We start from the raw sequence: 16,528 nt of genomic DNA on the forward strand, positions 1-16,528 counted from the left end.
CTGTAGTGAGTGGTCAGCCTTGTGTTGAAGCCAGGGAGATCGCTCCTTTTACACAACATGTTTGAATGTGGACGAGAGGTTTGGTTATCTCTCTTCACGTCAAGTAAATCTAAATCTTTAACAAAACAAACAAAAAAGTTTGAAATCGGATTTAATCACAAATTTAATGTGCTGTAGTTAAAACGGCTATCTCAGCAGCTGTCACAAAGCAATCTATTGCAAGACGGCGTCTAAATTCAACTACTCTCATAGAAAAATAAACCAGCTTAAGAATACTAAATGTCATTAGCGCTGGAAGAACAAGGTCTGCGTCTCCATCAGAATACAACAAAGATTGTTTTTATCGCTAGTCAGCATTGTTCTAGAATCTAGTCTATATATGTCAAAAAGGGTAGTCTTATCCTAGCTAGCAAACGTAACTCTTTCTACATTGATCCAAAGTCTAGTCAAAAATCAACGACTAATGCGTAATCAAATATCATACGTAGCTGTCTGCAGTCGTTGAATCAATAAAAAAGGGCTAATTTTGCAAGTTATGATGAGTTTATTTGATAGACAGTCTTTTATAGCATAGACACGTGTTACTAAATTTGTGATCTTAGAAAGCTAACGCAATAAAATTAAGTCGACTGCTTCAATTGTTTACACATTTTTAAGAAAAAATTTTCTCTTAATAAGTAGGTAGGCCTACAGATGATACATGATGATTGGATACATTTAGTATTTTGGCCTGTATTTAAGGTTTTTATTGTCTTATATATGTCCACTGCATATCAGTGGACCAAGTGTGTGCCAGCCATGTTCACTCGAGGCGTCCGTATCTCCGAATTGCAATTCAGTCACTGGAAGGGTGTCTTTATCCGTCAAATATCCTTCGTCTGAAGTTTCTGGAGCAGAATTTATGTCGCAATTGCATTTCTTGGCAGGGTCCACACAGCTATCTGTGTTTTGGAAAAAAATAATTTATTATTTTTGAGTGAGTCATTGCTGAGGCTTGCTCCTATAATGTTACATTATATATAGGCGTATTATAGCTCAGTGTAGAGGCCAAACGCCACCACTCTTCGCTCCCTCATATCCGGCGTCTGCACTCGCCATGCAGGCCTATTCTTATTAAGAAAGGCCTTGAGTTCTGTCAACCATCTTTGGAGGACATGATGAAAGTGCCACTTCCTACTCAACCATGTAGCCTACCAATAGAAAGTGGCATTTTCCTATTTCTAAGTATTGCGACCGTGCTAAACTTTTTTCAACTTAATGACTTATTTCGATCTCAAGCATGTTTTAACGTTTACGTTTTATCGCTTCTACCTTTTTCTCGACCTTTGCTATTTTGACGTGTATTGTTTTTTGCTGTGATGGTTAGAAATAAAAACAACTGAAATACTCTTGAGTGATCTTTGATCTGCTTTTCTTACTCTAGTTCAGAGGTTCTTAACCAGGGGTGCACGCACCACTAAGGGATGCGAGACCTGTGCCTAGGCGGTTCGGGAGTGCTGAATTATCAAGGTTTGTTATAATATGGCGTGAGAAGCAAAGTTGTTTTACCAGGTTTCAACAAAAATTTCGAACTGTAGGCGACTAATACTTTTCAGCCAGTCCTTGGAGGTGGTGCGAGAACTGGTTGGTAATTTCAAGGTGGTGCCGATAAGGCAAAAGGTTAAGAACCACTACTCTAGATGAACTACTCTTCTTACGGTATGGAAAAGCAAATCCTATGCCAAAGATTGCACCATCTGCCACCCATCAAATGAACCTCAAGGCAGTGGCGTATCCTGGTTGGTTGAGCAAGGGAAGCAATATAACTCGTGGGGGGTTAGAGCGTGCCGAAGGCACGTGTATCCTAAGGGGTCCGGGGGCATGCCCCCCCAGGAAATTTTTTGCAAAATTACACTCAAATAATGGATTATAATGCTTTCTAGAAACACTTTTAGGGTAATTAATATTTGTATGAAATTTAATTATTAGCAGATAAACAGCTATTAACTTATTAAAGGTAGGCTAGCTCTTACACACAAACGGGCAAAATATGCTGCTAAAATTAGAGAACACCAAAAACTCAGCTACAGCTACCTACTGCTGAAGTAGCTTAAGCCAGAATTCATTTCAGTCAAGTCAATTCTAGCCTAGACCTCACATATCATGTCTTATGCCAAAGTCTATCCAGCCAAGATAACAGTGTAAATCCAACATTTGGCTCAAACTTTTGCTTACTAGGCCGATATTATAACCATAACAGCGCCTTAGATTTTCTCATTACCTAGCGTCCTAGCTCAATGACACAATATCCAACAGATCAGAATTGCCAGACTATGAAAAGGCCGTAAAGCCAAAATAATACAAAAAAGGCCAAAACAAGGAAAATATTAGACAAAAAGGCCAAATGGATATAGGCCTATTTACCTGTTTCTATTAAAAATTATAAAATGTAGGCTACATATATTTTATGACTTGTAGCGGATTTTAATAAACTGTAGCAAAAATAATTCTGAAAGTATCCCAAAAAATAGCAAATATAAAAATACTGTAGCGGATGAGTTTTAATCGGCCACTTTACGAGTATAAACAAGTATAGAACATGTATTGAACAATGGTGAATATGGTTTTATCTGGTAAGGTTACGATATTTGAGAAATATTGATTATGCATTTTGAAGAGTTAATTTAAAAAAAAGCCTAATTCGAGGAATTCGTCCAATCTGGCAACTCTGGAAGCAATTTAAATATTGCTTCCATCGATTTGTTAAAAGAAACGTAAATCTCGCAAACTTTGCGCTGCTTTTTTTCCTTTCTCTCTTGCTTGTTTCTCCTTATAGCAAAAACGAGAGCAAGGGAAGCGATACAATCTTTGCATCCGTAAGCTTCCAACTTTTTTAAAATTAAAACCAAGCTGAAATCATACGGGGGCGTGAGTGAGAAACTGTTCTAATTCGTATTCAAGTAAAGAAATTACGAAATCGTTTTACTTAAAAATATCATCTTCTTTTTTTTTCAATTTTGGCAGGGGAAGCAATGCTTCCCTTGCTTCCATTGAGGATACGCCCCTGCCTCAAGGTGTGAATGACTGGGTGGATGAGACCAAAGACAAGAGACTCAAGAGACAACCTTTTACAGCGGATTGGAAAACATTGCCCATCTGAAGAGGTAAAGGATAGGTACCCGGTCAATTGGTCGAAAGACATTTGGTCGACAGTCATTTGGTCGACAGACATTTGGTCGACAGGACGTTTGGTCGACAGACAATTGGTCGACAAGACATTTGGTCGACAGGACATTTGGTCGACAGACATTTGGTCGACAGGACATTTGGTCGACAGACATTTGGTCGACAGGACGTTTGGTCGACAGACATTTGGTCGACAGGACATTTGGTCGACAAGACATTTGGTCGACAAGACATTTGGTCGAAAGAACGATTCATTTTAGGGTTAACTAACCCTAACCTAATCCTAACCCTAACCCTAACCTTAACCCTAACCTAACCCTAACTCTAACCCAAATGTCCTGTCGACCAAATGTCTTGTCGACCAAATGTCTTGTCGACCAAATGTCTGTCGACCAAATGTCTTGTCGACCAAATGTCTGTCGACCAAATGTCTTGTCGACCAAATGTCTTGTCGACCAAATGTCCTGTCGACCAAATGTCTGTCGACCAATTGTCTGTCGACCAAACGTCCTGTCGACCAAATGTCTGTCGACCAATTGACTGTCGACCAAATGTCTTTCGACCAATCGACCGGCCACCAAAGGATAAACCTTCGACACAAAAAGAGTCATATGAAGAAAGGAAGTGTGTTTCACCATCTCACCAGTTTCACCACATGCACAATGACCATCTCGACGTGACGTAGCTCCTCCCCAATAGAGTTGTGGCGTCCCGTGACGTGACAACCATGTCACAAACGTAGGGTTGTAAGTTCCAAACATAACTGATCCCAAACAACGATACTAAGGAAAAATGCAACTGATCAATGTATAATCATAACAATAAGCATTTCGATAATTTTTCTTACAGAGTAGCAAAAATATACCCAGTGTACGTACTGCACTGACGAGGCCCGAAGGCCGAAACGGTGAGCACTGTCTGCAGTAGGGTGCCACAGGCGCCCCTCAAAAATTAAAATTGCGTCCGATACACCTGAACTTTTTTTTATATGTGACACTTAGTAAAAAAAGCATGTGTGAGAAATTTCAATAAGTTTTGATAAAATTTGAACGTGCAGATTAGGTTTAAAGTTGTTAAAGGTAAATTTTCACAATTTCAATAGTAAAACCCTCTCTAGATCATCAAAACTCAGACATTTCTTCTTAGTTACGGAGTATTTGAACTTCGAACACTTTCTGGTGAACTTACTTACTAATTTACAATCGTACATACCATGTGTCAATTGTATATGTTCAACAATTTATGAAAAATGCCTAAAAATATGAGGTTTCATGCGTTATAAAAAAGGATCCATGTAGAGAAAATGCCTATTAAGATGAAATTACTACAGCATTTGAAGAATCAAAAGTAGGCTACATTCATTAACTAATCGTTTTTGTTTATTGAAAACTTTTTGGTCTTTGAAGATCAAAATCTCAGCTATGTTTGTACGGAACTTGGACTCAAAAACAAAAATTTGGATCTTTACACACTAAACATAGTCAGTAAAAACGTAACACAGAAAGATAAACACAAAGCACAATGCTTAGAGTTCAGACATCCATTACTTGGATGTCTGAACTGTTGTTGTTGTGTTGGATGTCCATTGTCCACTACTTGGATGTCTTCAGACATCCACTACTGGAACAACAAAACCACAATAGCGTAAAATTTATGGAGGCCTACATTTATTTCAACGCTTGCAATAATAGTGAAATGGTAAGGTAAAATGGCAATTAATAACACACAACTATCTATTATCTAATTACAAAGTAAATGCAGCATAATAGGCTACTGCTTTGATTGCAACGTTGTGTAAGCTGACAACACTTTATGGAGTTATACAGTCAGTACTTTGACAATTACATGGTTAAAAACCATGTGCCCTCAGACTGTAGTTGTCGAGTACGTTGATTAGGTAATACCTTCCTCGCATTTTCGACTACTTGGAGAATGTTTTGGTAGCGTTCTTCAAGGTTTGAAGTTGACAAGAAGTCATGGGCCAACTTGACGCCTCGCTCAGCGGCATCATTAATGACTCTGAAAGCATCAACTTTCTTTTTCGCCTCAACATATGTAAACCACCATGATACATAGAAATAAACTGTAAATTGTGGAAACCTCTTTAACTTTTCGAGTTGAGATGCTTTCATGATGGCATTTTTTTAGGGCAATTTATGAATTTCGTCTTGTAAGAGCACAATTTTCAGTGAATATATAAGTTTGCTCATCCACCTGGCTCTGTGTAATGCACCAGGTCTTTGGAAAGACACATCCTTACTGGTAGGTGGCTCAATGTTTAAGTACAATTGATACAAATTCAAAAGTTCTAATTAGTTGCTTCTTAAAAATTTGGATGATTCTGGATGGAGCTTCATCTGATTTATCAGCTCAGACAATTCTTCCCGCTTGCTGGCAAGCAGATCAATTTCCTCGTGCGATTTTGATGTATGAAAACAACCTGATGCGCTATCAGAAAGAGTTTGAAAATTGCTTTTAAAGCGTTGAAATATGGAAATTTTGGGTCCACTGCTGCTTTCTATTTTGAGTTCTTCCCAAACATGCGTCAGTATTATCTCCCCAATATGATGCCTGCATGCTGCCCAAAGTAGGCCTTTTCCAAGATGATCTTGTATTTGGATACAGGCAGTGCTGTATTTGAGGGTATACGGCGGTATACGCAGTATACTCTCTGCTTTTTCCAGCAATTATGGTATACCCTCTGGTTTTCCAAAGAGAGTGCTTATGCTATCCTTATTGATTCTTGACAACTACTAACTAACTACTTAACCATTTGAGGACCAATGGTACCTGGGTGCACCATGAACTTAATTCCGTACTCGTATAATTTTGATGTTGATAATTCATGTTATGGTAAAATAAAGACTATTTTGTAAGTTGTGTATTATTTATCATTTTGGAAAATCTGACAGTATACCCTGTGCTTTTTTTACGAATACAGCACTGGATACAAGCCGCAGTTTTGTGGCCCGTATTGCTACTTGTGGTGTCAAACACTATTGCAGCAAGACATGCAGTACAGTTCCAATTGTTTAACAATTCCATGCTTGCATTGGCTATTTGCTTTCCGTTTGAATCGGATGTTTGTGCAGGCAAATAAGGAACACCAAGCAGTTTTGAGCCTCCAATACCTGATAGTAATATCGGAAGCCTTTATTCCAAGACCCTGGGTGAGGTCAAGCCAGCTATGTTGATTCAATGTTGCAAGATGGTGAATCAATGTAACAGGCGCGGAGCTGTCATGCTTGACCTCAATTGAGATCTTGACATACTGGCGCTGGTCTCCTAACCTAATTCTTCAATTTACCTTGTTTCAATGTGGAGAAAAAGATAAGAAATAGCAAAAAAACTGATGTTCAAACTAGGGAAATCCCCTAATTTTACTGTATTTCAGTTTAGACTTTCGTTTTCAATCTGCACATCCAATTTTTGTCCAATCTCAATCAAACTTTGCAAAGTGCCTTAATATGTGAAATGTCACACCAGAAAAAAAGTTCAGGTGATTTCGGCCACATGAGGGCGCCTGTGGCACCCTAGTCTGCAGTTATGGTCTTAAATATAGTATCCGCTTATTAAACCCACCTCGAGACCGGATGATTTTGGGCTTATGGTGGGCTTATTAAGCGGGAGACAAATTTCTTCCACTCCTACACGCATAATTGACTATGGCCTGCTAAACTATGGCTAAAAGTTGCTAAATCTGATAACAACTGTAGGGGAAGGATGGGACCTGTGATCAGTGGTGACCTGTGAACCACCCCCTTTAAGACTATTTATACAGCTCTTTCAGTGCTAATTATGGATTTTTTGGCTTTGCCACGCTTCATTGGGTTTTTCCTAAAATGACGTCATTTTTGGGAAGTAAGTTATGGACAGAGAAAGTTGATGGCTGATCTTGACAAAAGTTTGTACATTTTTAAGGTAGTGCAAAATGTTTTCTAGTTGTTTAGTTTGATTGATGTCTCGACTTGCATTGATAAGTGATCAATGTTTAATGAACTAGCATTGTTTTTCACTTTGTTTGGTAAAAGTTTATGCTTGGAGCAAAAAATAGACATGTCATGTGGTGCGTAACTTGTGAACCTCCCTGTTGAGGTGTCACGATTTCTTTCTATCTCTTACCAGGAAAAAGACTTGGAAAGATTCAATGACGTAGTTTAATGGGTCAAACCGAAAAACAGTCAATTAAATTCACGGATAGTTCTACTGGTGAAATGATATATAAAAACGCTTGAAGGACTCCAACGAATGGTTCACCACTTCCAACAATTAATCAAAGTAATAGTAAACAGCGATAGATTCCAATGCTTGCGACTATTGATCGAGTTTAACGTGATCCACTCACAGCTTCTCATACGATTCTAATTTCAATCAGAAATTATATTAGCATCAACTTTGCTTTACAGTACTCGTATTCAATACTTCCACTCTCGATCAACAATAATCTTTGCGTCTATTAACAACTGCTACTACTACAATAATGAACTCTCATCACCAACTCATCATAATACAACTCCCATAATAATAATCTCAGAATCTCAGAATAAACATTACACAAACTACACCACTATTTATAGTTGGCTGTTCAGTCCAGTAACTTCGAGAAGGTTACATCATAAAGAACCATCGTTCGGTCACGTAGCATTTAAAAGGTAAACAACAGAAGTCTCTAGAAGGTCACGTTCGCAAGAAGATTCTTACATAATAACGATTTCGCAATCGGACATTTACTGATAAACAACCTTATGACGTCATGACAAACGACGCTCAGAAATCATGGAAAACAACAGAACCTTCTAGATTTGCATGCTTACAGATGATTCAAGAAATACGTTACATAATACAAATTTCTCAATCAGAGGTTACTTCAGGTCATAACCGATAATAACACAACGCACCAGAATTCCATAATGAAAATAGCACATTCGTTGAAGATACAAAGCAAGCCATCGCGAGGCATTTGCACCTTGATTGTGACATGAGGCAACCTGCAAATCATCTTGCTCTGGGTCAACAACACAATCATGCGATACCTGTTGACTTGTATGTTTTCTATTTGACAATTCTTTACTATAAAAACTCATAGCAAGACAACAGCACGACATGAAACGGATAAGAAATGGAAAATCGAAAATACTACACTAAATGATTTTTTCAAGCGGCTTACTGGACAATCGAAATATGGTCACAGGACCCTCACTTACGGGTCGTATGAGCCATCTTGGAGGACGCTACATTTTTTGGTCTAGAGACTTCCACTTCTTCCGCAACATGCTAAAAATCTCTTTTAGCATGGATTGGAGACTGTAGGTAAATCAATATACTGTGCGTAAACTTTAAGACGAATCCAAACAAAAAAATGGGAGATTTTTTTAAATCGGCTCGTAGGTCTCGCCCTTCCCCATACACAACAATTGTTTCTTCTCGGAAATTGCACTTTTTGCAAGTGGTGTCAGTACTCAGCAACAGCCGTGTTTTGTAGAATCCAATGAAATGAGACCCAGGCTAACAGACGAAACAGATGAATTAAGAACTGAGTTAGCAGCGTAATAAAGTGTGAAATTGTTGAAAGCAAGATGAAAAATAGTAAATTGGGACGCCTTTTTACACACACAAATACATTTTTTACATTATACAAATTCAAGCAACTGTAATCGAAAATTCGGCTTATTAGGCGGAGTTTTGGGGTTATAAAGCGTTTTTTTTTATTACAGCAATGAACAAAAACAATTCCAGATCGGACCAAAGTGGATTTAATAAGCGGGGACTACTTAAATATATATATTTGAATATTTAGGCTTATATAGCTACTTTCATGACTTTTTTTTTCATAAAACTTACGCACTTTGATAAACTGTCGGCATCTTTGAGATTGTTCTACTAAGGCGATCACTTGCGATAACGCGACGTTGTAATTGATTTTTCGTTTGTAACATCTTTGTGATTGGCATTTTGTTACACCAATTTCGTCAATGCTATCATGTGAGAGAATGGTTTCTGGAACATAAATAATAGAAAATTAATCCAAAACACATTTCTTTTATGGAATATTGATGTGATTAAAATTGCATTGAAATTAAAAACGTGTTTAAAATTTAAGCAGCCCAACGTGTGCGTTTTATATTTGTTTGTACGAGAATAATTCTCATATGTTTGTTTTTATTTGATTTACACCGAGTTTTTGCTGCTTAAATACAACGGCAAACTTTTTAATGGTCTTAAAAGTTTTATCTTTTATTTTATTAATTTGCTAAATAAATGGGAGTTTCTTATTGTAAGATTTCAGAAGCAATCTCGTTTTCATCAAGCCTCCACTTCCAATCATTTGTTTCACTTCAGGCTATATGACTTTGCAAGTTAGCAACCTTGCATGGCAATTGAAATCGAAGCACCCAGCTGCACAAGGCACACAACTCCTCATAAAGACTATCGAAAACCAATCCATCATTGAAGCTGACTGGGTGGACCATTAATAAAGCCTAAGTGGAAGATAAAAAAATCTTTGTTCTCAGGCCGAGAACAAAGATTTTTACAATCAATCAATTCCTCAGTGTAAGAGCTTTGTTTAGATTGCATTATTGTATAAATCAACTTTGTAAGTTACAAGGTTAAAAAAATGTGACAAACGTCACCTGCTGTTGTTCCTGTAAATTTACAATAAACAGAAAATGGAGCCACAACCGAACTATTAGGTGATATGAGATAGACTCCCGATTGGTCAGCTGTTCCATGTATGTAGTCACATGACTTAGGAAAGGTGTTGTAAAATGCTTTGAATATAAAATAAACGATGTTTGGATGTAGCGAAAATTATAGATTAAGAAAAGATTAAGATTTTTACTGCACACTTACAGGTTTAAAGGGCGGGGAAACCCAAATTAACTTTGCGAGTTTTTTGTTTCAGCGTGATGTCATTGTGTACAACATGCGTTTTAGCAATAAAAAAATCCAAATTTTGTTGCCCTCGTCTCGCTAAGGCCGCTTTTGTTTGATACCCGTTTGCGAGGTCTCATTGTGCATCAAGCTGTGATTCTGTTCGGTGTGACGTCACAAGGTACATATAGTTGTGGCCGAAAGTTTAAGACCAGACTTGATTTATGACGATTTTTGCATTACTTCAAAATACTGCATCAGATATAAGATGATGCATAAAGATGATGCAACTGAAACAATATATGATGCAGTATTTTGAAGTAATGCAAAAATCGTCATAAATCAAGTCTGGTCTTAAACTTTTGGCCACAACTATATGTACCTTGTGACGTCACAGCGAACAGAATCACAGCTTGATGCGCGCGAGACCTCGCGAACGGGTATCAAACAAAAGCGGCCTTAGCGAGACGAGGGCAACAAATTTGGATTTTTTTTTTTGCTAAAACGCATGTTGTACACAATGACATCACGCTGAAACAAAAAACTCGCAAAAAGTGAATTTGGGTTTCCCCGCCCTTTAAGAAACAAAAGATTTTTAATAAAATAAGTTAAAAGTTTTTTCTTTTGTCTATAGTCATTTTTTTCATTTAAAATTGTTATGATTGTGAACTTCATTGAAATTAACTGTAAAGCTCGGTTTCGCAGCTTTTTGAGAGCTTCTGAAAAGTAAAAAAACCGTCTGATTTTAACTTTGCATAAACTATTATTATCACACTAAGCCAGACAGCATTTTTTTGGTACGTTTAAGGCGTTTGTGACACAATTCTGAAAATATATTCACATTTTAGATTTTCCAGTTCGTTTTCAAGTTTCTGCAATCTTTCAATAATAACTTCTGTAGTTCCCTGCTCTCCCTGAAAAGAAAAATGCAGGTTGACGTTTGATTTTGACCGACATTGGATTTATTTCAGGTGTTTTAATTTGTTTTAGATGAGAAAATATTTTGTTGTTTGAACAAATGCGGGTTCAAAGGAAACAAGGTGGTTACTTTGTGAGTTTGATTTATTTTGTTTGTTTGCTTCTACAAATTTCCATCTCTTAGCTATACTTGGATGCAAATTGTGTACCGGTTAAGAGTAGCAGCCTAGCGTAGCCCAATATTTGTACCTAAGTAAGAAAATTCCAAATCAATTTGGCCGAGTGAATTTAAACTCTCACAATAGGCAAGTTACTTCAACTAATAAATTTAAGAAAAATTTTTGTGACCTTGTAAAAAAACTAGGCCAAACATTTTTTCCCAATATCATATCAACACTTTTGATAAAAGCACACAATGCAAAACTTACTTTTTGTCCTTTAGCACCTCTCATGCCTTTTATTCCAGATTTCCCAGGACGTCCCTGGGCAATATTTTGATTGGAATTGACAGATGGATGGCCAGTTGACCAATCGTTCGCGCCAGCATTGCAAATATACGTCGGCGGGCCGGTACAAGTGTTTCCATTCCCAGATGATTGACACTTTGTATAAGCAACCCACAGAACTAGAACGACACTTGTTTTAAGGAACATTGTAACAACTTCTTTCCACAAAATAAGTGCTTTATTAAGAAAATTACATTTGTGTCTGAAAACACCTAATTTGTTTGAACCTGCTTGGGCATATACAGCTTGTTTCTATACCGTACGACAAGCAAAACATTTTAATTGATTAAGCTCAAATTTTTATTCTCGGACTGAGAAAGCTTCTTTGAGAGCTTAATTCTAACACAATACTTCATTGTTTCAACATTTCAACTCTGTTCAATTCTGACACAATTCTGAAAATTCTGAAATGAATTCAATTCTGACACAATACTTCATTGAACTCTTTCACTGCGTGTTCATTGCGACATTTAGCGTGTTCGTTATAGGATGGTGGTTAGGCTGTAGTTAAAATCGCTTCCTGAATGTAATGGTTGTAGCTATTAGCTATACGGATTTCACCACAAATGATGGATTGAAGTAGATGTCCACCATTTGACGTAACTGATTAGGTCTGACATTTTCGATTTTAACTTTTTTCAATTAATCTTTCCAACATGAAAACATGATTTCAATTTAAATCATTTTCATTTAGGCTAATCTGTAACCCTGGCACCTGAACCTATGCTGTGTCTATAAGTTAGGCTGCGCAGGCAAACAAAATTTGAAAAATAACTTGTATGAAGCTTCCGTTTGATTACGTTTCTTTAAGTTGAAATAATTCGACATTCGATTCGTATTGAACCAACGCGGCCGTTGCCCGACGGTTGTTCGAGAATAAGAAGTCACAAGTCAGCAACATTCACACCTCATGAGTAACACAGTTTCACTTCAATTCATCGCTTTTGAATGATTCTGTTTGTAGTCTGAGAAACAATAACATTATCTGGCAGCATGCAGAACGCTTTGAATACGACCAAATGTTTTTTGTTGTCATTCAGCCTATTGTAGCCTAGTGGGGTTTAATGGTCTGCGTTTTGGATTTTGTTTTTTTGTTGACCAAGATAAATTGTCAATGTTTAGCATTTTGACAGATTTGAAAAAATTTGGGCCCCTGGCCTACATGTTATTATTTAAAAACTGCATAGGTCTATAAATGGCGTAATCGGATCATTTTAGTCTGGAATATCGGCGTAATATGTAGGCAACTGCATCTAAATATAGTTGTTACAATAATGAATTTATAGTTTCATTGTCACAGTGTAATGTTAAATATTTGGAAAACAATGTTTTGAAAAAATCTGGGCCCGATAAAACTTATTTTTTTTACATTTTATAAGCTTACATAAGGAATGGCATGGTAGTTTAATACCAAAAGTTACATGTATTGCATCTATATGTACTTACAAGACTAATGTTATAGCTTTCTATTGCCATAGATAGTATATTAAACATTTAGCACGCGGCAATTTGAAAAATTCCGGGCTCCTAAAATGAGCCCGGTCCAGGGACCAAAAAACTCCCTGGACCCCCGGCCAACGCTACTGGATAGAAGAGAGTAACAACCAACCTAATTGCCCCGCTTCAAATTCCAAACACACACTGGACAGGAATCATTGTGAAAACAGAACACAAAAAACAACCGCTCCTACGCTCCAGCAATCACGCATAAATACGTCGATGGTTGGCAACGCCTGGAGCCAAAATATCAATCAGCTATCTACTGCAAGACCAAGTGATGAGTTGACAAATTGTCATGAGTTGATAGAACACCGAAAATAGCCACTTCAACGCATTCCACCTCGTTGCGCTTCATGCACAAATGTTGATGTTTGACCGAAACAAGGTCACATTAAAAGACCACAGACATATAGGCCTACTGTAGGTCTCTCAACTAAAAAGATCATTTAAAAGAGTTAAACCTTTTTATCAGGCTGTGTACTGGATGCCTCCGTCCCACTCCGACGGACCACCTACCCATCCTAGCAGGCATCCAACCCGCTGAGCTACGCCGTAAAGAAGCCACGATTTCTCTCGCTCGCTGCGCTCTGAACCCCGACCATCTCCTCCATGCAACATTCAAACGTCCACCACCTATAAAGCAGCGGCTGAAATCAAGACGCCCCTTTGTGCCTGCCGCACAACAACTACTTAAGAACGCAGAAAAACTTGGTTTAAGTGCGGAACACTGGACGAACCACATGTGGAACACGGAGTGGCAAAATCACACCTCCACGCTCCGTGACTTCATACCCGACGCCGATCCCCGTCCACCGTGGATGTCCCTCGTAAGGCTTGCTTGGGTCAGGCTCAACCGCCTGCGAACTGGCGTCGGCCGCTTTCGTTCGGACATGCACAAGTGGCGCAATGGCGTAGCTAGGAGGGCGGACCGCCCCGGGCGGCACTTTCAGACAGGACGTCTTTTTTTGTTGTTGATAATGCGCTGCTCATTTGCGCTTGCTCATTTTGTATTCGTTTTACAGTTGATAGGAATAAGCTTCTATATGATTCTATCCATATTTTATTTTAAAGTATTGTAAGTATATAAAAATTAATGGAAAAATTATAAAACTTACGTTGCGAATAAATAAAGAAAGTTCAATGAGCAAAAGAAGAAAACGTCTATATCATTACATTAGTAAGCAAACAGTGCCGGATTAAGGGGGGGGGGGGCGGACTGGGCTGAAGCCCAGGGCCCCCAGTTTTGGGGGCCCCACCTCAAAGAAAAAAATCTACTATTTTTTTTAGTTGCACCGCTGGAGATTGCTGCTTTAATTCGTATCTCAAACAAGCAGGGGCGGCTCGCCCATATGTGCTGCGGTGCTGCAGCACCCCTGTCCCGCCCCAATTATTCATTTTTTTTCTTAACACAAAACATATTTATTTGCTACTTAGTGTAGCTCATTATGTGTCTTGCAAGTTGCACAGCACATTCACTTAATTTAATCGGTAAATGTGCTGTAGAAACATGCCGTTCTGCCGCTGAGCTTTTTGAATTGTTGCAAAGCCTTTATTCGTGGCTCGTCTCGTCTACTCATTGGCAAGTCCATTGGCAAGTCCATCGAAAATTCCTAGATGGTTTGCCTGTTTTAAAGACATTATCTGATACAAGATGGTCAGCTAGATACAGATGCAGTCAGTGCATTAAACAAAGGATACAGTGAGACCATTTTAGCGCTTGAAGAATTGGCCTCTGATGATGCTCAATCTCGAGAGAGCAAAGTCGAAGGAGAAGGATTTGTAAAACAGTTGAAACAACTGGAGACAGCTATTTTGCTTGAAATGTGGAGTGCAATTTTGGAAAGGTTACAAAAACAAACCTGTCCCTTCAAAAAAGGGGATTGTGTTGGAATAATGCAGTACAGTTGTTAGGCTACAAAGTCTCATGAGCTTTGTCAAAAGTGAAAGATCCAACTTTAAAACGTATGAAGAAAAAGGTTAGAAGAAATGTGGATCCAACACCTACGCAGGTTCTTCAAAACGAATTCAAATCCAACGTTATAGGCATTTTGATGAGCCCTTTACACAGCCAACGATGTTTTCCCCAAGAGATAAATTTAGAGTTGAAGTGTATTTTGCCATAATTGACAAACTATCTGCAGAACTGGATAAACGTTTGAAAGCATACCATGGCGTCGAAAGTAAGTTTGGTTTCATTTCCAAACTGACGGATCTTAGCTCTAACGAGATTCAGCTACTGCATTAATGAAGGAATATTGCATGGATTTCGAAGCCAATTTTCCCACTGAAACAGTTCATTTTGCAGAATTTTTCAAAGTCAAAACTGCTGATGGTGGAAAAAAAGCCTCAGAAAACCCTGATAAACACTAAGTGGAAGACAATATTGAGCTCAACATGTTCTTACTTCTAAGGGAAAAAAGGTGCGTTGAAACCTTTCCCAATGTTTTCGTTGCTCTGCGAATGTGTTTGTGTATGATGGTCTCCAACTGCAGGGGAGAAAGATCTTTTTCAAAATTAAAGAGAATCAAAAACGAAATTTTTTTTTTTTTTATCTGACAGCTTGACACTCGAACCAAAATTGTTTTATAGGTCCTTACTTTCAAACTGGTACTGAAAACGAAACTTTTGCATCAAGTTGAAATGACTGAGTGCCTGGGAATCCCACTAGAAGGATCAATTGCAAAAATATGCGGCGTATTTTCAACCTACCGGGTTCCCTAAAATGATTTCAAGTCAAGTGCATTTATTTTGTTTCAATAGCGTCACATAGGTTATAAACGAACAAGCAAAATAAATGAAAAGTAAAAACAACGCATTGTAAGTTGCAGCTGTTGGTTAGATTATGGCGCTGCCGTTATCAGGATTGTAGCGAAAGACCAAGCGGTCATTTAGTTAGCCAAACCCTACGACTTCTAAAATCTTTCCGGTCTGGATCCCAGTGACATTCGTAAGCAGGTGCCTAACTTCAAAAATGAAGAAACTGCAAGATCAAGTGGTGCTGGTTCGACTCTCGGGGTGTGCACTTAAGCAACGCATTTCAAGGACTGCTCTCCATTCAGCGGCTATAAGTGGATGGAATAATTCACTTCAAGAACCATGCGGAAACTTCACTTTCGGTGACCGTAGGCTACTTGCGTCAGTGCCAGTGGTTTACAGTCCCTGAAAGTATCCGAAACTTCCAGGATTAAGCTATGAAGAAAGCTTTTGGAGTCCGAAAACAAAATAGTTCCTCCAATCAATCATTGAAGCCGTTTGTTCCTTTTTGTTCAGTTTTGCTCACTTGGTTTGTTGCAAAAACTCACGTGCGTCCCAAGCGGTCAAAAAAACGTTGCTATACAACATTGTAAGCTTTAGACATGGGCTAAGACTTCGAAAAAGGCCAAAGAAAAACTATGTAAGTGCGTTGCATATGAAATCAGCATCTCTTTATTAACCTCAATTATGCTCAGTTGTGCTACTCAATTATGTAACATTAAAAATGCACGTTTTTTCCAACAATCGTCAGTCTTAAACGTTGCAAGCTAAAGGCAGGAAGGTTCCCCTTCCAATAATTAAATTGTAGGCTA

General features: G+C 38.2%; 1 protein-coding gene across 1 annotated transcript; it reads right to left on the bottom strand.

Annotated features, from left to right (window-relative positions):
• Positions 1 to 446: 446 nt before the first annotated feature.
• LOC145770895 (contactin-associated protein 1-like) lies at positions 447 to 11,609 on the bottom strand. The gene is made up of 6 exons (XM_082582639.1): positions 11,385 to 11,609; positions 10,880 to 10,952; positions 9,798 to 9,935; positions 9,011 to 9,162; positions 3,809 to 3,947; positions 447 to 941 (listed from the first exon to the last, which is right to left on the bottom strand). Exons 1-6 carry the CDS (start codon positions 11,607 to 11,609, stop codon positions 754 to 756), a joined length of 915 nt encoding a protein of 304 aa, XP_082438765.1. The 3' UTR covers positions 447 to 753.
• Positions 11,610 to 16,528: the final 4,919 nt, after the last annotated feature.

The sequence above is a fragment of the Aplidium turbinatum genome, chromosome 5 (genome assembly GCF_918807975.1).
Source record: "Aplidium turbinatum chromosome 5, kaAplTurb1.1, whole genome shotgun sequence".
Classification (NCBI taxonomy): domain Eukaryota; kingdom Metazoa; phylum Chordata; class Ascidiacea; order Aplousobranchia; family Polyclinidae; genus Aplidium; species Aplidium turbinatum.